The sequence below is a fragment of the Triturus cristatus genome, chromosome 7, assembly GCF_964204655.1.
Source record: "Triturus cristatus chromosome 7, aTriCri1.1, whole genome shotgun sequence".
In the NCBI taxonomy this organism is placed as follows: Eukaryota; Metazoa; Chordata; class Amphibia; order Caudata; family Salamandridae; genus Triturus; species Triturus cristatus.
This window is the reverse complement of record NC_140590.1, coordinates 1,731,866,067-1,731,887,786: the sequence shown is the minus strand read 5'-3', so window position 1 is coordinate 1,731,887,786 and position 21,720 is coordinate 1,731,866,067. Positions and strand designations below refer to the sequence as shown.

General features: G+C 43.6%; 1 protein-coding gene across 1 annotated transcript in view; it reads right to left on the bottom strand.

Annotated features, from left to right (window-relative positions):
* Positions 1-21,720, bottom strand: part of LOC146812930 (C-type lectin domain family 2 member B-like) — a 33,362-nt gene that overhangs the window by 4,337 nt on the left and 7,305 nt on the right. Inside the window, exons 3-4 of the mRNA XM_085615232.1 lie at positions 14,150-14,367; positions 9,967-10,070 (exon numbers count right to left, since the gene is read on the bottom strand). Coding sequence (XP_085471358.1) covers positions 9,967-10,070; positions 14,150-14,367 — 322 coding nt within the window. The remainder of the gene's footprint in view (positions 1-9,966; positions 10,071-14,149; positions 14,368-21,720) is intronic.

Below are 21,720 nucleotides of genomic sequence, written 5' to 3'. Positions count from 1 at the left end.
GATTAGGCTGAAGGCGTTTTTTCAGGACCATCCACCACCTAGTCACGAAGATTCTGGCCTGCATAGACCATCAACCTTCACGCCTACAAGGAGTATGGTCCCACCGGAAGTACTGACCTTTGAGAAGGCAGTCCTGAAGGATCTAAATGTGAATACTAATCCAGCACCCTTCCAGAACCTATCCACCAGTGAGAAGTTGGCCATTAGAGATCTGGCAAACGACAACACTATCGTTATAAAACAGGCAGATAAGGGTGGGGCCACTGTTATCATGTCCTCTGTTGACTACGATATTGAATGTCGTAGACAACTCACCAACACTAGATATTACACGCCCATCAAAGAAGACCCGACCCCGCGGCGGACCCGGACCATAGACTCTATGGTCTCCATGGCCGAGCTAGAAGGGTGGATTTCCAAGAAAGAAGCTAATTTCCTTATAGCTAAGGAACCAGTTATCCCCTTCTTCTACTGCCTGCCTAAAATTCACAAAGGAATATCCCCTGTACCTGGACGACCCATTGTATCAGGGATAGGGTCTATTTTAGAACCACTATCACAGTTTGTTGACCACTTTATCCAGCCCTTGGTCAGAGCTACTCCCTCATACATTCAAGATACCTCTGATATTCTCCGACTTCTGGAAGGATTCCAACACCCACATGAGATAAACCTCTTGCTGACATTGGATGTTGAGGCGTTATATACTAACATACCCCAACAAGCCACCCTCCAAGTTATCGAGGATGCACTGAGTAGCAGTGAGCGTAATTTCACTACACCTGTACCTTTCATAATGAAATGCGCGTGCCTAGCCTTGACTCAAAACTTCTTTGAGTATAACACACAATTGTATCATCAAACCCAGGGCACTTCCATGGGCAGTACATTCGCGCCGAGTCTGATATGTATGTACATGTCAGCCTTCGAAAGTAGGGCAATCCATCATCCCACCAATCCCTACTCGGCGAATGTACTGCTCTGGAAAAGGTTTATTGATGACATCTTGATCCTGTGGAGGGGAGATTACACGAAATGCACAGAATTCTGTACTTGGATAAATACATTAAATCCCTACTTGAGATTCACCCATACCATTTCAGACACAGAAGTTCCCTTCTTGGATTTACTCATCCGCCTTGAAGGAGAAAAGATCTCGACCAGTCTTTATCGTAAACCTACCGATAGGAATAGTCTCCTCTTATTCAGCAGTTACCATCCAAAGTCGTTAAGGGAAAATCTGCCCTTCGGACAATTTTTACGTATTAGAAGGAACTGCAGTTCTGTGGCAGACTATCAGAAAGAGTCTTCAACTCTTATGAATGACCTGATCAAGCGTGACTACCCCACACAGGTCGTGTCTCGTGCTCGTAAACGAGCAAGAAACAACAATAGAGAGAGTCTACTAGACGTTAACATTAAACAATCTGACCAATCCTTAACCTGTGTCACCACCTTCACCCCTGACTCTAACAGAATTAAGGCGATCATCAAGAAACACTGGGGGATCCTCAACACTGGTGATCTGGATCTGGAAATCCCTAGGTTCGCATTCAAGCGCACAAATAACCTGAAGGACCTACTAATACATACCAGGCCCAGGAAATCAGTTGTTGGGTCTCAAAAACTGCTGTGGAATTTACCTCCAGTTAAGGGTCCTTATCCCTGCGGGTCGTGCGCCATGTGCCCACAGACACGCCCTAGCAAAGAGTTGACACTCACTAATGGCGTAACCTGGCAAATCCACAAACATACCAATTGCAACTCAAAAAATTGCATTTACCTTATGATTTGCCCATGTGGCTTACCATATATAGGCATGACCATGCGTACAGTTAAAACTCGCATGCTGGAACACAAAAGCAATTTCAGATGCGCGAAGACAAACACTAAAATGACGACTCATTACAATCTGGAACGACATACTCCCACCTCATTTCAATGGTTGGTTTTAGAATCCCACCCGCATATGTCACAAAAAGCCCTCTTTAGACTCGAACAACGTTGGGTCCTAAGATTGGCTGCTGATACCTCTGGCCTTAATGAGGACATTCCGTGGAGCATGCTGACTTGAGTTAGGCTACTATCTCCCTTCTATGAGCCTGAATTCCTCGCCTAGAGGCATACTTGTCGAGGTTGCTCCGACGCCCTTCTCAACCACTGATGGCCCCTGGTAGCAATTTTGATTATAATCCTTGCACCATGGGTTCTCTCCGTTATGCTAATTTCCCTAATAAATCACCACACTCCTTTTGAGCAACAGGATTAATCACCCCTCTGACGAACCTCCTCGATGCTTATTATGGTACCACCTCGTGTCTGACACTAATCAATATCTGCAGCACATAGCGCTTACGTGGACACGTTTTTTATCAGGGGGTCTTGGATTGAGTCATGGACGAATTTTTTATGTTCCGGGATCCGGCCCTTTCTCGTGCGTGGTTTCGCTTCGCTTACAAGGGTCTATGACAACAACCTGGGTATTTCCCTTATTTCCCTTTTTGATTGACACTTTCCTGAGGGGAGCTTCCTATTGGGTGACACCTGACCGCGCCCTCTTGGGGTGCTACCGCCTCACACGCACGCGAGCAAGAGGCATTCCCCGTCGCGTACGCGTTTCCACAGCAACCCTGTCGCATCCCTTTCCGCCTGACATACGTTCTGGTCAGCGGTCTAGCGGTTGAGACGTGGCCACGCCTCTACCGGATGCGACCGCCCCACACGTACCCGCGTAGGACGCCGACCTGCTTTCAATACTTGGAGCGAGTCGAGCTCATTTCCATCAGACTCGAGTGGCTGGCGGGGTCGTAGGTATACGGTAACACTTTTACAACGAAATCGTAAGTACTCCCAGCCGTTTTGTCCATCTTTTGAGTTGGATTGTACAGTTCTTAGCCTTAACTGACGGAGTCATTTACAGGAGAGACTGGTCGGTCATGCAATGTTATTGCGCCAAGTATGTTCATCAGATTAGTGCCGAACTGACCTACACTGAGCCCAGACCGCGTACATCTTTAATTACCATGCACATGAGCCTACGTGCAGAAATACTGGTCTATGTAACCATTGTTTGATTAATACTATACCATCACAGGTACACGCATACCCACTTCCGAGTTTATGCGTCTATTGACCATTGAAACAAACTTTTGCCCTCGTGTGACTGGGGTACAGTTCTAAGTTTTGCATGTCCTAGTATACCATGAGGCGCTCAACCACTAAGGTTCCTAAACTCTCATTGGGTGCTCTTGATGTATACTTACCTGACGTATCTGTTGTTTTTTATCCACTCTCCTCCTTTTAGGACACTAAAATTTAGTGCCTTCCTACCCCGGCCTCATTTTCTCCACAGCCTCAAAGGGTGAGTTTATGCTAGATTGCTTCCGAAAAACCGTTGCAACCGCGCTGGGGTTGATTTTTGAGGTAGCTTTTAATTAAGTATTTGCTGTCAGCCTTGACAAAGTCCTATAAATATTTGCTCATAATCAACGCATGTCACGGTTTTATGTTTGACACCACCTATTGTCTCAATTAAACCTGATGCCTAGAATTGTTTATTATGACAATGATTTTAAATTTTTGTTTTTTCCACAGGTTGTGTGTTCTTGTTATTCACGGTACCACACGTTTTTAGGGTGCTGTACATGTGGCCACCACTGACACCTCTTAGAGGTTGTGGCCACCACCAAAAAGGGGCAGGTAGCCGTATATGCTTGTTTATTGGTCCTGAGGAATTGCCATTTAATATAATACAAGGCAAGAAACATGTCGACCTTTTTATTCCTTTAGCACATATTACTCACATACCTAATGGTGAGAGATGTGCGAATTGTTTGATTTTAATCAGGGTGGTGACCATACTTTATTAAAATTGTTTGAAGTGGATCACCTACCCCTGTTTTAGTACACTTACCTTTCACTTCACTTGCACCTACACCATTTATCATAACTAATTTTCCCCCCCACACACCTCGCTCACCGGCATTTGGAAATAAAATCTCCGACAGGAAGGCCCCCTTGGGGTGCCTGATCGGGCATTGCACCGCCGGCCCGATAAGGAGCAAAGACCCGGTGATGAAGCAAGACACCCGCTTGTTGGGTGTGTGAGGGTCTTCTTTTCCAGAAGGAGTAATTTTTACTCCTATCCATCTGATTGTTTTCACAACATCACCCTGGGATCTGAGTGACTTTAACACACACGGCGTTATTATTAGGAACTGCATACCTTTCTGTTTTCATATATATTTAACACTCAAACTATTAAACACTTACATGCACTGGATGATGTCATCACTGATGTCATTTGAGATGTCATCAGTGATGTCACGGACCATGTCATGAGTGATGTAATATGTGAGGTCATAAGCAGTGCATTGCGGGGGCCCGAGTTATAGTTAGCTCAGCTAACTATAATGGCTGAATTTCTCTGGTTTTGTATGAGTGAAATGTCCAACTAAGTATAACGTCCCTGAAATCTATGGTTTTTTCAATGAAATATATATACATACATAAACACACACATATATAAACACAAACGTTATTTAACAGAACTGCCAAAAAAAGATCACACCACACTTAGGGGAAAGCAAACAAAAAAAGAGAAATGAACCATGATGTGTAGTCCACGTGAGGAAGAAAACACAAACACATTTGGAGAAAGAGCAATGTTATATTTATAGAGAAACTTAATAAATCCCATAGTCTCCCTTTTTTAACACTCAACAAACCAATGGTTAAAAAAGGCGTAGTGAGTCGAAACCTTTTATTTTATTGCTACAGAGATTTCTTTTTTTTGGCATTATATACGTTTGACAGACAAATTCTTTCTGACATATTGTGAAAGGTCACCAGTTTAAACCCCAACATGGCTAACTTAGCCTTAAAGCTTTCCCATTGTGGCAAAATGAGCACTATTAAATAGGGTAATGTGAGCACCTTTAATTTACAATTCTACATAAAATGATATAGAAAACATTACTATTTAATGTATATGTAGTGCAGGTCAGTACCACAGAAACAATCCAAATTAAAGAACCTAAAGGTGAAATTAAAAAGCAGCAGAGTTCCATAGATATTTAATAACCGGAAGATTGTGCAGATCGATAACTGAAACAACAGCTTTTTTTGCAAGAACATAAGCCTTGAGCCTCAGAGACCAGAAATGAGGAATGAACATGGAGTAGCTTCACTATGCCTCTAGCTTACTGATATGCTTCTTCTCAAATGGGAAGCCCTGATGAAAAGTACACCACAGCCGAGAGATTTATGCTCGAGTGAGCGCATGCTCCTGGATCGTAACCCTCACTCTCCTCGGGTATACCGAAAACCCTGAGGATGTCCCATCATATGAGATTCTCCATGTCTTCATTTTATGGGCCATATTCCCCAATTTTACCTAGAGTCGGCACATTTGAGATTAGTCTATATTTCTGAGTCTAGTAGACTTGCAGATAGTCTAAATATTACTCAAGCTGCCATAAAGTATGTCCATATTTTTGGAAATTTTTCCGGTATCACCTGATCTTAAGATATGAGTTTTTTTTTTATAACTACACAATCTTTCCTCTACTCATCCCTACGAAACTGTAAAAGTGTGAAGAGAGTGACAAAGGCTTCTTGTTCAGCTCTCTTCCTTCATCAACCACAGTATCCCCTCGCACCGCCATGAGGATGGCGTTTCTTCTCTGGAGGAAGGAATCAAGGCAAATCTAGTATGTATGCTGGCTGGCCACCAGAGGCATGGCACCCAGAAAACAAACTGCCCTGCATCCATCTGTAGCTCATTGGTAGGGGTTAATTAGATTTGAATTTGAATTTAAAAACATTTATTCAGCGCTCTTTTACCAGGCGGTTTCATGGCGCTATGTGTGATGCAGTGAACTGCAGCAGCTGGAAGGGCTAGGCAGTGTAAGCTCGCACAAATAGGAAGGTTTTGAGGTCCTTCCGAAACTGTAAATAAGAAGGCGATGTGCGAAGGGCAGCAGGAAGGGAATTCCAGAAGACTGGAGCAAGAACAGCGAACTTCGCTCCACCAGACTTCTGCTTCTTAAAACGGGGGGTAGCTAAAAGAGCCATATGAGTGGAGCGAAGTTCTCTGGCCGGAAGGTAGGGCTTAATAGCTGAGCATATGAACTCGGGGGCAGTACCCGACCTAGCCTGGAAAGTGAGGCAGCCAAGTTTGAAAAGGGCGCGCTCTCTCGCCGGAAGCCAATGTAGTGCTTTGAGCAGTGGAGTGGCCCGATGGTATCTAGGTAGGCCATGAATCAGGCGAGCAGCCTGGTTCTGTACCAACTGCAAGCGGTGAATCGCATAGGCAGGAGCCCCATTATAGATTATGTTGCCATAATCGATGCGCGATAGTACCATGGCCAGCACGATCATTTTTAAAGCAGAGAGAGAATAGAAGCGGGAGACTTTCCTAATTATTCTGAGGGGAAAAAAACAGGAAGAGACCACTGAACCAACTTGTGAATGAACAGAGAGTTGTGAGTTCAGGAAGATCCCAAGAGTTTTAACTTTAGGTACGGGGAGTGGAGGGACACCAAGTGACAGAGGCCAACAGGAGGGAGACCACGGACTGCAACCACCTCCGGTCAAGACCAACTCGGTCTTGTCCGGGTTGAGTTTGAGGTGGTTGCAGTTCATCCAATCCTGAATGAACGTCATGACTGTCTGGACATTTTGGGCGGATGAAGATGAATGGGAAAGGTTGAAGATTAGCTGGAGGTCATCGGCGTAATTAAACACCGTGACCTCCAGCTGTTGTAACATAAAAATAAGGGGGTAAATGTATAGATTAAATAGAAGAGGGGAAAGTGATGAACCCTGAGGGACCCCGCACTCCACCTTACGGGAGGCCGCGGTGAAGCCAGCCAGATGGACTGCTTGAGCTCTCACGGCTAGGAAGGACTCAAGCCATGAGAAGGCCAAGCCCTCTATGCCTGCCGCCCTGACACGGTTAAGGAGGATGGAGTGGTCCACCGTGTCAAAGGCGGCGGACAGGTCCAGGAGGATCAGGGCTTGCGGAAGGTTGATGTCAATACCTTCACGCAGCTCGTCCATTACTGAGATCACCACTCAGGATCCAAGAGCAGCTCATCATCTTTCAGCAATCCACTATACACCACATCCATTATGCAGCCACCATCATCTGAGCCCAGAGCGGCTGTCTATTTAATTTGTGTTGTTTGATATGCTTCCCAGCCCTCTTTCTTTGGTTCTCAGCCTTTACTTTTGTTTTTTGTGCTGCCATAGTGATCTAAGGCCCTCTATTACTCTGGTTTAGAGGAAGAGGTATGCAGTTCCTATAGGTAGAAGGATGGAGGTAGAGGTTATGTTGGTAAAACACCCTTACCGTAAGGTGGAGATGGAACGTCTCCTAATTTGGGAAAAGGGGCTTCATCATAGGGCAGGCTTCTCGTCAGGCCGGTGAAGCAATGCCTGACGGGCACCCTATGAAGGGCTTTTTGTTGGAGACCTTTTTCCCAAGCTGTGGGGTGTGGTGCAGGTGTGGGGCCTCGTGGTGTAGATGTGGCTAGGGTGCGTGAAGGAGTGGTCTGGGAAGGGATAACATGGGGCGCAATGGTGCTCCAAAATCAATTTAATCTGTGAGCCCACTGGCCCCAAGTAAAAACAGCAAAGGTGTCACAACTGATATAATAGTCAGAGGTGGCTACAAGTTAGTGGTCAACATGTTTCTCGCCTTGTGTGTCGGGGATCACGTGGCGATTCGTCACGGCCAAAAGATGTAACTATACTATCTGCACAGTGATTGGTCCGGTGATTCTCTCAGGGGTGAACCATGCACTCAGAAACCTAGCATTGAGGTACCCGTTTATGAGATGGACCGACCCGAAGTGGGTGGTAATAAGACTCCGTGGAGTACAAGCAGAGGGTGTAGATTACATTTGTTAAGGTACGTTCAGCCGAAATCCATTGTTGTGAACCTACCCATCACTCCGGCCGCTCGGAAGAGTCTAATCCATCTATTATTCTGGCCAGTTCCTTCAACGGTTCAGTATTGGCATCGTACTCTAATTCCAACTCTGAAGTGCATGACAGAGTTCTGATCCCTGACAAGTCGAACAATGGTGTAAAAGAGCTGAGTCTAGTGTACCCTCTGCTTTGAAGCCATCCAGGCCACCCAAGAGGGCAGGTGCCTGGGGTCAAAAAATATCAGCTGTAACATCATCCAAGAGTTCAGATGATGGCAGGAATCAACCTTCCTTCATAGGTTGTTCACGTCTAGGTAGCACATGCCTGCCTGGGGTGCCATTCGGCGCATCTTCCCACCCACCTGCCAGAGGTATATTTCTTTGACATTACAGTAGCGAGGTTAGATAGATTGACCAACTTGCTATGGGCTAATGGCGGCAGTTATTGTGTATGATATCGCAGCCTTCAGTACAGTACTGTCCCTGCTAAATAATGTTGTTAAACTGCTCCAGGAATTCTGTAAATGATTATATTGTATATACCTTAAGGCGCACCGGTGGATGGGTAGGGTGGGGGGAGGGAGGGGGGAGAGTTTAAAAAGGAACAGCGTGAACTATAATTTGCTGGATAAGCTGCTGTGTTATCGAAGCTGCATGTGATGGTATTATTGGAAATTTAATAAAAATATTTTTAATAAAATAAATTACATTAGCGAGGTTAGGGTGCCTGACGTGCACGGCTACAAAGGGAAGCTCTAGATTACAATGCATGTTGGCATGAGCTGGTCTTTCTTTATTGCCTTAAAATCACGATTAATAACAACTCAAGACTTACGAATGGCTGACTGTACAATCTCCGGGCTGCCAGAATGAGATTTAATAATTTACTTTTATTTCTTTTAATGTACTTAAATGTTCACCAATTCTGTATATTTAATCGTGTTACCAGACATATGACAAAGGAATTTGTGTTTTTGCTTCTGCTGGAATTCCTACTGCATCAATGTATTGTTAATGAGCTGTAAAAGATAAAGCTTTCTTTTGATACTATCCTAAAAAAATATGTAAGTACAGCCTGGGGGGTGCCTGGTTCCAGAAAGTGCTTCAGATGCTGCTTTCTGGTGCTGGGCACTGCAAATGCCTTTGAAAACTGAGTTTAATTCTGACCTGCTGAAGAGTAATTCAGATGTGAGGGTGACACAAACTATACTACTAAGAGCCCATTCCAGAGTGAGACACCACCCACTGATGAGGCATGGCTCCAGCCAATCTGCATTGAGAACAAAAAATAGGAAGTGAGAGACCCACACACTCAATGTATCCCAAGATGGAACCAGATGCCACCTGTAGAGCTATTGTTAAATGTTTGAATCGAGTATGGCACCTAGTAAATAATCTAAAAGAGGAGGAATATGCAGAAAGGAGGAGACTACGTAGAGCCATAAAATGGTAGTGTGAGCACGAACAGATCTGGGGATAATGAGGCAACTGAGGGTAAATTGAGGGGAAGCAACAGGTATTCGGATATACATGTATTAGATGTGCTCCCTATTGGGAACCACTGAACACCCCAATGAGTGTGCCACACGTTCGAGGAAGTATTCTTTAAATAGATTTTGTACCAATTTCAGACTAAGGTCACATGTCAACAAGTGGGGGATGGAATGTACAATAAGGCATGTAGAAGAAAGAGATGGTGACTCAACTACAAGGTAGCAAGCGAGTTTTTTTAGATTTGCTCATGCACGCAGGCACCGGCTCTGGAACCTTCAAAAGGTGTGAATGGTGAACTTCAATAGGAAAACACAGTGCACATCTGATAAATGATAGCACATACAAGAAAAACAGAGGATACCTGATCAATCCCACTGATTGGTATGTACACAGTGCTACACCATGCTGAGACGCTTCAAAATAAATACTTCCACTGTATAACTTAGAAGGGATTTGGATCAGGAATGAGAAATTTTACCTTCCTAAAAGTAGTTGAATTTTACTAGGAGATTTTTGAGCTCACAAATGAAAAACATACCCATTGTCCATTGTGCTACCATCAGACCACGTCCATGCCGAGTTTTGTCCTTTTCGCAGGCCGACCCAGCGGTCATTTAACCCCTTCTTAGACCGGGCAAAATCCTAAAAAAAAGAATACATGTAAATAGTTGCAGACACTTTCACATTCTATGGGTCCCATTTTGTTGGTTCACATTCATTCAATTTATCTTTGGTTCTTGATATACCACACGTGAAGTCCATGGGCGGCAGAGTGGTTTACAACATAGCATGGTAGGGTAACCCAACTGATAATGGTCAAACGGATACTAAAACATGAATGAGGTCCACGGGGCAGTAACAAGCCCATCGTCAAGGTTCTAGCAGGTAATTGTACATTACCAACCTGAACCATGACAAGTGACATGTACTAAGTTAAAATCAGTAAACAGACTGTCAGAGTCTGCCTACAAGTAAAGCTAAAAGAGTTCAAATAGAGAGATTATTACAGAGTCCGCTCAGTTAGAAGCCAGGAAAGCCCTGGCTCATCTTGAGATGGACACGGCTTTTATGAAGTTTCAGGGTACAGACGCTACACTCCTTTATGGTATGTGAGATTATATAACAGGCTTGGACGAGCAATGGTACAAACTCCTAAACCAGTAAAAATCATGTGAACAAGATACTTCAACACCTACTTCCCAAAGGCTGTCATTGGTCAAGCTATCAAACTGAAGCAAACTGCCATTTTAGGTAACAGAAATACAATGGCTAGCGCAGTCAATGAATGACAAACACAGGCATCGGGGCAACCTTGGAGAGCTACAAAAGCAGAGAACATCCTGAGCATTTCTTCCTCGCGAGAACAGAAATATTACACTTTCCATTTGTACCAACACCACAGTGGAGGCTTCATTTTCAATGATTTTCACACACATCTGTTGATGCAAGCTGATTGCGGCCTAGGCATGCTAACTAAGGCATGTTTAAATTGGGTATAATTTTCTAAGATGTAAACACTCTCCCACAATCCAGTAAAGAGAAAAGCTAACCTGGATGTGCATACCACATCCTGGGAGTAGTGGAGCGGCCTCCATACTCATGACTTTCGGGTGACCGAAAGCGGATATCCATGCACAGTCCACTCCTCGAGTTCGGCTGACACTTCACGCTACAGAGGAGTTTGCAACTTTTGAGAACTGTCTTCAGTTGCAATGTGTCCTGGTGCAGATTGGAACATTGTGGCTCTAGATTCCTGGGATCACTCTGGCTTTAACTGCATTTTCTTTTCCCTTGATTCAGACCTTACTTCTGTTAGTTCCATGCTGGGTGGTGGGGAGGAGGGGAGGGCTGGAGAAAGGGTAGGCGGGAAGACCAGGGGAGGGGGAGCCTGCACGGCGCATACAGGTCATAGTAGTCCATTTACTCTTTCAGTTCAGAGTCTCATGGATCTTCCATAGGGAGCATTTTTTCCAATTTATTAGTTCCATTTAGGTTTCAGCTTCCATGAGAGTTATTTCACTCCCCAGGATTGCCATGTGCACCTCTTGAACTGGGAGGCCTTTTAGGGCACCTCTTAAATACACAATACCAGATTTCAGACTGCTTCACCCTAATCCTGGTTTATGCCACTGTCATCCTGTGGGGTGCCTCATTAAGCTGCATTTAAAGGGGCAGCTCAATTCCTGAACCCTGGCCAGGCTTCTCAATCACTTACAGCCTGTTCTCTGTCCCCTAGCGGTCTAAATAACACCCTTCCGGCCACGTGACAGAAGCACTCAGCCACATTGGTCTGTTCAAGGAGGCCCCTAAAGGCATGTGCTGATTGTTACATCTGAATGGACGCAGGAGCAGTAGCGGCTCCTACGGGACGGGGTGGTAAGGCGGGGGTTAATTAATAAAAATAAAAAAAACACTCGCCAAAGAACGGCCAGCCAACTGCCGCCTCCCCTGTGTCTTCTTCCTTTGCAGTCCAGCCAGCAGCAGGAATCACCTGGCACACAGTCTCCGCTAAGCCAATCACAATGCTGTAATGCAGCGTTGTGATTAGTCTGAGAACCGTGGATCGGCGCATGTGTGCATGTGCGCATGAACGGTTTGGTCGGCCCAAGTGGCCGGCCAAACAGTTCATGCGCACTTTGGTAGTGCAAACCACTCCTCCCACTACGCTGCCCAGCCCCGCCCCACACTGCACACAGACCACTGACTGCATGCAATAGGAAAAATAAAATGACAATAACGATCCTTCCTTTCCTTTTTGCGTAGTGGGGCAATGCTCCTCCGCCTTAGCAGAGGAACGTAGCAGTGATAGGCTGTCAGCAGCGCACCGCTCAACCTGCATTTGCACTTCTTGTGAGCTAAGAGATGGGGATGAGAATAAGACCGAGATAAGCACTGCTCGTAAAGTGCTTGGTTACCCACTGGGTGTCTTCAGTCTTCTAAGACAGAGGCGTCAAATAGGGTTGTAGTAGTTTACAGAACAAAGTAGGTGATTCTGTGTGGAGCGCGTTCAATTGCAAACAAATGTCAGACGGGAAACAAAACTCTGCAATTAGAAAGGGTGCAGCGGTATTTGTGTAGCTTGTAAAAAGGCAACAGAATGGTAACACCGGGTACAGAATTGGGGGGGCGGGGGCCTTACTAAAACCTACGGAGCAGGCACAAGAGCGGGCCACACACTAGATAGTAGCGAGATTTTCATAAGAGCTCAGATATAAGAATTTGCTGCAATTGAGAAAAGATCAGATGGGTAATCAGAACGAATTAAATGGGGTTCAGAACTGTCGGAAAATGGTTGCAGGTGGAGACCAGTTTGTTAGTTTGAGGGTTCGTGGACAGGGAAGAGTCCAAAAACGCCAAAGTGCTTACTCTGTCTACAGACACGGGTCGGTCTCCTAAGCAGGGAGACAACCAAGACAAGGGCCAGGTCCATGACAGGCCCCTCGGAACCAACACCTCAGGTTTACTACAGTTGAGTTTAAGTCTTCGTGAGCATCCGACTGAAGATGAACAACATTCAGACATAGGAATGATGGTGCCAACCAGCCTACCACCCAAGGGTGTCATGATCCGAGCACGGATAGCATATTAACAAAATGCTACAATGAAAGGAGCAGATGACCATGTCCAAAAGAGCCGTAGAGGTTAGAAGGTGGTGAGCAAAGGGAGGAGTCCGAAGGAACAGCACACTCATGGTCACAGATGGAGCACTGCCAAGGCTCACTCAGAGCTCATCTAAATATTAATAATAGTAATAATAAGTGAGCTTGTTAAGCGCCTGGTTACACTCACTAGTGTGTCCCCGCGCTGCAGCCAGTCACCCTGTCTGTAGCAGTAACTCTGAGAAGGTTAAGTGGTGAAACCTATCCACATCTTTTACTTCAGTGCATGGTCTCCAAGCCCATCCTTGCGGAGTCTGGACACCCTTCTTTGAGGGAGAACTGATGCAGGTTCAGGACAGATTGTACTGAATCAAGACTGCAATGCAGCTTGTACGAAAGTGCAGAACTAAAAGTACAAACATGATACAAGCATAAACTCTATACCGGGCTCTGTCAAAACCCGGCCTGGGAAGTACAGATCTGCCAACTTATGAGTCTGGTTTACCGTGTGAGGTGGTGAAAGAGGCACTCGACCCTCGACAATCCCTCCACCTCCTCTAACAGAGGGAAGCGGTGCAGAGGCGGCTGCCAATGTCCTGGGGTGTTTTCACACCCTTAATAGATATCGGCTGCTAACTGCCGCCAAAGACAAGCTGGAAACCGCTCTGTGCAGCAGTTTCCAGCTCCTCCCTGTTACCGTGTGATTTTAGTTCCTCATCGGGTGACTGTGTGAAGAGAGATGAAATCATGAGACATTGTAGTGGCACCCTGTGAGGTGGCAGGTCTGGAAGAGTCGTCTAGGTCCCAATATGGCTGTAACTGAACAGAGTGTTCAACAATTATCACCCATCACAGGCAAAAGCAATAGTGGATGATAACCAAGACCAGAAGAATGCCAGAACTGTTTTGTCTTTATATTACACAACTAGAACAATACATTTGAAACTCGCCGGTAGACTGACCAGTAAGCGGAGGACAAGCGTGCAGGACATCTAATAAATATTAAGACGGGATCTGGGCACAGTAATTGGGTGGGGTGAGGGCGAGAGAACACTTATAGGTTATCCAGAGGCAGAAGAACCACAGAAGACATGACTAGTACTGGACTTTCAAAGAACTTACCATTTCTTCTCTGCTTTTAATCACAGCCAGATGGGAAGAAAGTGAAGCACATGTATTATTGGCGGATGTCCAGTTTCCTTCATCTTTAGAGACAAAGAAACACGTGCTCTTGTTCAGGAACCATCCATCCTCACACTGGCAGTGTATATGACTGTCCATGTCTTCTGCTGTGCTGCTCACATCATTTGCAGGGGAAGGCCCTGGGACGAGCTTTACAACTATTGAAAAGAAAAGGGAGGTAGCAATTAATAAACAAATACAACTAATATGTTAGCATTCATCACTATACTTCACTGTGCAGAGATCTCCGACTCGACCGCAGAGTCTCCTTATAGCAAAGTAAAGAGAACATATAAAAATATACCTTGAAAACAATGAAATAAAAATATTTTAATATTAAAGTAACTTAATTTTAGATGTTTTAAATTTAGAACAAAAGAACTACACCACTTAATAACATTTTGAAATAAATCTTTAATAGAATTATTTAAAATGTTCAAAAGTTTGATCAAAATTAAATTTCCCATTTCATATGGGAATGTCCACAGACAGATATATTGGGGTAAAATAGGAAGAATCATGGCGCAGGTAACAGACGTGGAGGTCTCTTGGAGCCAGAATAGTTCCTGTTACTGATCCCAGGGGAGGTGGCATTGCCGTGACATACCAGGACCTGGCTGGCGGCAGTGGTAGCAAGCGTAACCTGGATAGGAGTTGGGGTGCCCATACCCTACCAAAGGCTGATGACTGGAAGAGGGATCTAGACTGGTGCTGGATGGCAGAACGCACTATTTACCACAACAGAGGCTGTCAGAACAAATTGGAAAATATTTGGGGACACTGGCAACCCCAGTCCCCCCTGGAACCATAGACTTACTGAGAGGTCGGCATCACATTTGGGGGTTACTCGCTTCAATGATAGTAAGGGATAGATAAATCGATGGTTGAAATATATGTACAATGATACCTAACTGATGTACTGCTATTATGTTGGTTACAATAAAAAGAATCTTAAAAAAACAAAAACATGAAGATAAATATATTATGCATGAATTATTATTAAAAATTAGGTCTAAAGTTACTTCAAAAATAAATGTAATTATATTTTAATAAAACTGTTCCATTCATTTTTAATTTAAAATCGGGTATTCATCTATTTTATAACCAATAAATGTTCTATTGATATATTTTAATGTTAAACTTTATTAGTTTACATTTCAAACTATGTTAAATAATTTAATTATTTCCTATGGAGTTTTATTTTAATTCCCTGCATCTAATTATTTAGTATGGGAGGGTGTAGCAATACCAGTGGTAGGTCATATGCAGTGCTCATTTTTAATTTATTTTTTTAGTAGTAACTTACATTCGGATTATGTCAATTTTCAAAAAGTGGTAAACTTACACAAAAGTGTAAGCTGCTCAAAAGTGCAAGTTACAAAAGTTACAAAATTACAAATGGCAAAGTAAAATACCATCTCTCCTAAGAGGGTTTAACAAGGAATGTGAAATGACAAATCTTCTATCGCCACGGTTTGTCGGAGGGAGTAACCAGCACCAAAACCCTTGCTTAATATCATAATCTGTGAGATTCCATGTAACAAAAAATAAAATACTATGGGCCTCATTATAATGTCGGGCGGAAAGCCATCCGACTGCCCAGAGGCTCTCTGCCCGCTGTATTATGATACTAGTGGTCGGAGGGAACCCGTGGGGGAATTCCGCTCCACTTCCGGTGGGCTCACGGAGTCAGTCGGGGCGGTGGTCGGAATTGTAATCCTTAAATGGCAGCAGAGCCAGTCTCAGCTCTACCATCGGGATTACAATTTCGCTTTCCACCCACCCTTTCCTGTTGGTCCACCTGTCATGAAAAGGCAGGGACCCCATCCCCCCTGGCCCTCCGCTATGGGGCCTGAAGGGCCCCTTTGATGCCCTCCTACAAATCCATGCACCATGTGGCAGGCACCGCATGGTGCCTGGCACAAGGAGCATGGATGTTTGAAAACATTAATTTTTCTATTGCTGCTTGTGCTGCACCCCTATAACGGCTGCTACAATAGCTGCAATGGGAAAGTAGATGTTACCCACCGCCCTTAGGGCGGTCGCTTGCTAATTCGGCAGGTGGGACTGCCGACTAATATTCGGGAGGATAACATCCTGCTATGGTGTTTGGCAGATGCTCGTCCAACAGACTTCGTTATAGGCCCCTATGTCATTACTTTATATTAAAGACTACAATCTACCCATATATTCCTACAAATGTTTTCCACAATCACTATATTAGGCCTACTGCCTTGATCATAACTTTTCATTATGAACAGTCCGGCCTAAGACCCTTATCATTGGCTTTTCACCATAACCAACTCCGATGCCCAAAAGGCAACCATCAGATATAGTGTAATAAAACTACAAATATTTACAAAATCCAGTTGTCAAAACAATATAAAATCCCTACTAATAAAGTGTAATACGGATAACAATAGTGGAAATCGTCTTTCCTCATGGTTTTTTCAGATGGGTCATCAACACCAAAACCCTTGCCTAAGGTAATCTGAGATTTCTTGAAACAAAAACAAAAAAACTATCTGTAGGCTTTAATTCAGAGTAATAACCCACCCTTAAGTGCCACCTGACTTTAACGTATGCTTTCCCTATCAATGTCAGGCCTACTGCCTTTATCTAAACTTTTCACAATAAACAATGAGGCATTGAGCTTTAATCTTTGGCTTGCTGCCATACCCAACTCGCGCCCATTTACGAAGAGTAAGCTTTCCCCAAGAAAACCATCCAACAGGCAGTCCTACGAGTACACATGTATACAAAATTACCGTTGTTGAAGGAAACACTGGCCCCCCTAGGGGAGCCTAACGAGGATTATTATAGTGCATGTCTTCTATCCCCCAGTGTGTTGGGTGGATCACCAACACCAAAACCCTTGCCTACTCGGGTAATCTGTGAAACTCCATGTGAGAAAATACTTGCCTACAGCCTTTAGAACAGAGTAATAACAATCCTTCCTTAAAAGCTTGTTGTCTTTAATGCATCTTTCAAAATGCGGCCTACTGACTTTGGCATAACATTTTATAATAAACAGATCAAATCTATGATACCTGGCACGACTTTTCCGGGTGAACAGATGAAGCTCTTAACAGTGGCATTACCCCGCAGTGGCCTATTCAAGAGCAGATAAACTGGCAACCATCATGCAAACAGTCATAAAATTACAGATAATTAAAAGAAAATACAACTTGAAAAAGAGTAGGCAACCCCTCTCAACAGGGCCTAACAAGAATCATCACAGTGAAAACCTCCAAAGGCCAAAAATTCCTTTGCCTTCTAAGTGAACTGTGAGATTGCATGTAACCGAATAGCTGCCTGTAGCCCGTAACAACAATGTGATAACACCCGTTAAAGGATTACCGGCTTTAATATCTGCTTCTCACTATAAATGACAGCGCTGCTTTTGTTATGAAGTTTACAAAATTATAGGTGGCGAAGCAAAATACCATCTCTCCTAAAATGTCCTAACAAGGATTCTCACAGCGCAAACTTTCCATATCCGTGGTTTGTCACGTTGGGTGATCAATACCAAACCCACTGCCGACGATGGTAATCAGTGACATTCCATGTAATAAAATACCCATCTGCAGCTTCACTATAGAGTGATGACAAGCAACACCTAAATGCCTATTGACTTGAACATATGCGTTCACAATACGTCATATCTAGTGGCCTAGTGCATTTATCATAACATTTCATAATAAACAGATCAGCTCTATAGCCATGATCATGGGCTCGCCACCACAACCAGCTCAGGCCTGCTGTACAGAGTACAAACCATGCCACAAGCAAAGAAGTGCAATTCAAGCAGTCTTTAGGAGAAAAAGCAAATCCAGCCCATTAAAATCCTGTCCTTAACAGACTGACATGTGGGCAGCATAACCCCTCTCTCAGTAGAGCTCTGCTACTTTTTTTACTTTGTGATCAACAAAAAAAAGGTTTGTCCACATGGACCTAAAACTCCATGTAGATCACTGCAGCCGTGGGCTGTCAAACACCAAACTGCACTCTGAAGCCTCACGCTAATGGCTGTCCTCCTCCCTTCTATGCTGCAGTAAGAGGAAAGAGCAAAAAAAGTACATTAACTACTTATCTAAGACACTTTAATAGCATCACAATGCCAAGTGTGTGCCTCTTGCCACTAAAAATTCAAGCTCGGACCCCCATTTCTGCAGAGTCTGTCTTTATGTATGAGGACCAAGCCTTGAGGGATTCGGCTACTGAAAGGCAGAGGATGTTGGGGAGAGTCATGTTTTGGTGATGAACAGGAGGCTTAAGGAGCAAGATGTGATCAGGTCCACAATTTCTCCGGAATGTGCAAACTATACCAATTGTAAGACCCCATTCTGGGGGCCAAAGTGCAAACTGGTCCTACTGGGCACCAACTGTGGTACTTGATGTTGTTTGCGACCCGTGTTGTGAGGTACTTCTTAATATGCCCATGAAAACTAGACAAGTATAACCTTTTCCAAAGCGACTGATGAATTACAAGTGAACGTTACATTACAACTTAAGTTCAAGTGAGTAAATTCAAGCCATATACGTCCTATGATTAAGGAGTGCAACTTAGCAACAACGTAGCCATCTAAATGTGCCTGATGGCTCCATAGTCTAAGCTGCTATATGTGATGGCTTAATGGCTTCAATATTTGATTAAACTTTGACTATTGGCAGGGCCACTGGAATTCTGGGACAGGGGAGAGACAAATTATGTGTCAGGAATGAGTAAATCATGCAGCAAGAAAAGGCAAATTATGGGGCACATTTTGTGATAATATTATTTCATTGTTTTGTCATTTGTAGACTTGTTAACACTGTCTGGGCATTGATTGCACCTCATTAGTACCAGTTTTACAAATAAATGTATTTATAAATTGCAGAAAGGTGATCAGTCAACCTTTGCAAAGGGCCTTCCACTGCACAGCAACAGGTGCAGCTGCTTTTTTTGTAACTTGTGAACTGGTTGAGCTAGAAACCATTTTTTTTGTTAAAACCTGCAAATTATACAGCCATATGTGGCAAATCTACAACTATACGAATAACACTATGCCCACACAATTCCATTGGCAATCACTGATAGATTCCCTCTTAATCTGGTGGGCATTGGATTAGAACATACGACTTTGTAAAGCATGTTCTACTTGCCCATGTGTATAACCTGGTCCAGATTGCCAAGGAGTGACCTTGCCGTGGAAATGAGAATGGATGACATATGTTTTGCTCTTGGAGTTCAAAGTGCTACAGAATATTTTGAAAACAATTAAATGCAGAATTGCACGCACTAGAATTTAAAGTCCAATTCAGGAGGGGATAAACCGATCATGCTCCACTGTGGAGCTCTGTTCATTCTCTAGATTTGCCTGCATTGACTTTCATGTATTTCAAGGCAGACACACTACAGCTTTAAAAGAAAAAAAAAACAAATATATATATATATATATATATATATATATATATATATATATATATATATATATATATATATATATATATTATCTACTGGCGGTCGCCAGTAGATAGTTATAGTTAGGACCGTGTTTCCCTAGGAAATCCGCAACATTCTATTTGGAATAACTTTTGCGTCGATTGACGAATCCTCGCGAAATTTTCAAAATAGGTGGGGCGCTCCGCTCCGCTCCTTCCCTGAAAGTCTCGGGGGGATTCGTCAAGCGGGGGCTGAGAAAAAGGGGGGGTCCCAAAACACGTTTTCCCCATGCATTTTCCCTTAGGACCTTTAGGCCGCGCTACAGCCCGAACGGCTGAACAGAAAACCTTGAAATTTGGCAGAGAGGTAGTCCTCAGGTCAGGGATGTGCCTTTTGCAGGTCTGGTGTAAATCTGTTCAGTATTTTCTGAGAAAATAGCATTTAAAAGCATATATATATATCTATAGGCGTGCACCGTGCGCGTACGGTAAGCGCACCCTGCCGTGCACGAGCGCAATTCTGATTGGTTGTTAGATCTTAGTAAACATTCGAATCGGTCGAAACCAGGAAGTGTCGGCCGACATTTTGTCTCTCACAGTCCGAGGGAGGTGAAAAATAAAGGTGGAGAACATGGAAAGGGGGCAGGGTGGACAGTTCCTGACCCCCTAGCCATTGTCAGGGCGTCCCCAAAGGACCCCCAAGGGCCATAAATGTTTTTAATATTTTTACGACAAATCGCGGAGTGCGCTTACCGTTGCTTGCACGGTAGAAACGTGAAAATTATGCGAATGGCGTAACGTGGGCGCGCGGTGCGCGAAGCGCACCGCGCGCCCACAGAGCGCGCACGGTACGCGCACGGTGAAAAACCTTACAAAAAAAAAAATTTCAATAATAATTACATAACTTAGCATTTAAAAAACCGTACAAATTCACTTAAAAAACCATAGGTTTCACACACGTTATAGTTAGGAATTAGCATTTAAAAAACCTTGCAAATTCACTTAAAAAACCATAGGTTTCACACATGTTATAGTTAGCTGGACATTTCCCTCGTAAAAAACCAATGAAATTCCCCCGTTAGAGTTAGTAAAGGGAACTATAACTCACGCGACCGCAATCCACTGCTGATGACGTCAGGTATTACATCACTGATGACATATGTGTCTTTCTGTAAAATAAATATTTATTAAATATGTATAGCTAAAGGTTAAAGGAAAGAAAAATGGGTAAATAAGTGAATAAATACAGTGATGGAATATCTGACGTCATCAGCAGTGGATTGCGGTCGCTTGAGTTATAGTTCCCTTTACTAACTATAACGGGGGAATTTCATTGGTTTTTTACGAGGGAAATGTCCAGCTAACTATAACATGTGTGAAACCTATGGTTTTTTAAGTGAATTTGCAAGGTTTTTTAAATGCTAATTCCTAACTATAACGTGTGTGAAACCTATGGTTTTTTCAGTGAATATATATATATATATATATATATATATATATATATATATATATATGACAATGCTTGCTATAAAAGAGCCACCCAACAAGATCTAAGCAATCTCAAAGACATTGTATTCCAACATCTGTCCCAATAGAAAAGACATGGCTTGTTATCCAAGGACGAATATTTAACTATCTGACAATAGAGTAACCGGTAACCCCAATACTTTATTTAATTCCCAAAATCCATACAGATGTCATCCCAGTGCCTGGCAGGCCTATCATATCGGCCAGGAAAAGTCTCATGGAGATGATTTCCAAATACGTTGGTTTTTTCCTACAGCCACTGGTGGCCAGTTTGCCTTCATTCATCAAAGATGCTGGTGATTTTCTGTCCAAAATTAATGGAATCGAATGGAAATCTGACTACTTATTGACTGTTATGGACATTGAATCGCTATATACTAGCATAAGTCACCAAGATGGGTGGAGACAGTTAACCACTTCCTTGGGGGCAGATCTATTCACTATTCAGAACACAATGATAGGATAGTTAAAATGATTGAATTGTGTTTACTCAATAACTATTTTTTATTTAACAACAATGTCTATCACCAGGTGAGAGGGGTGGCTATGGGGGCATGCTT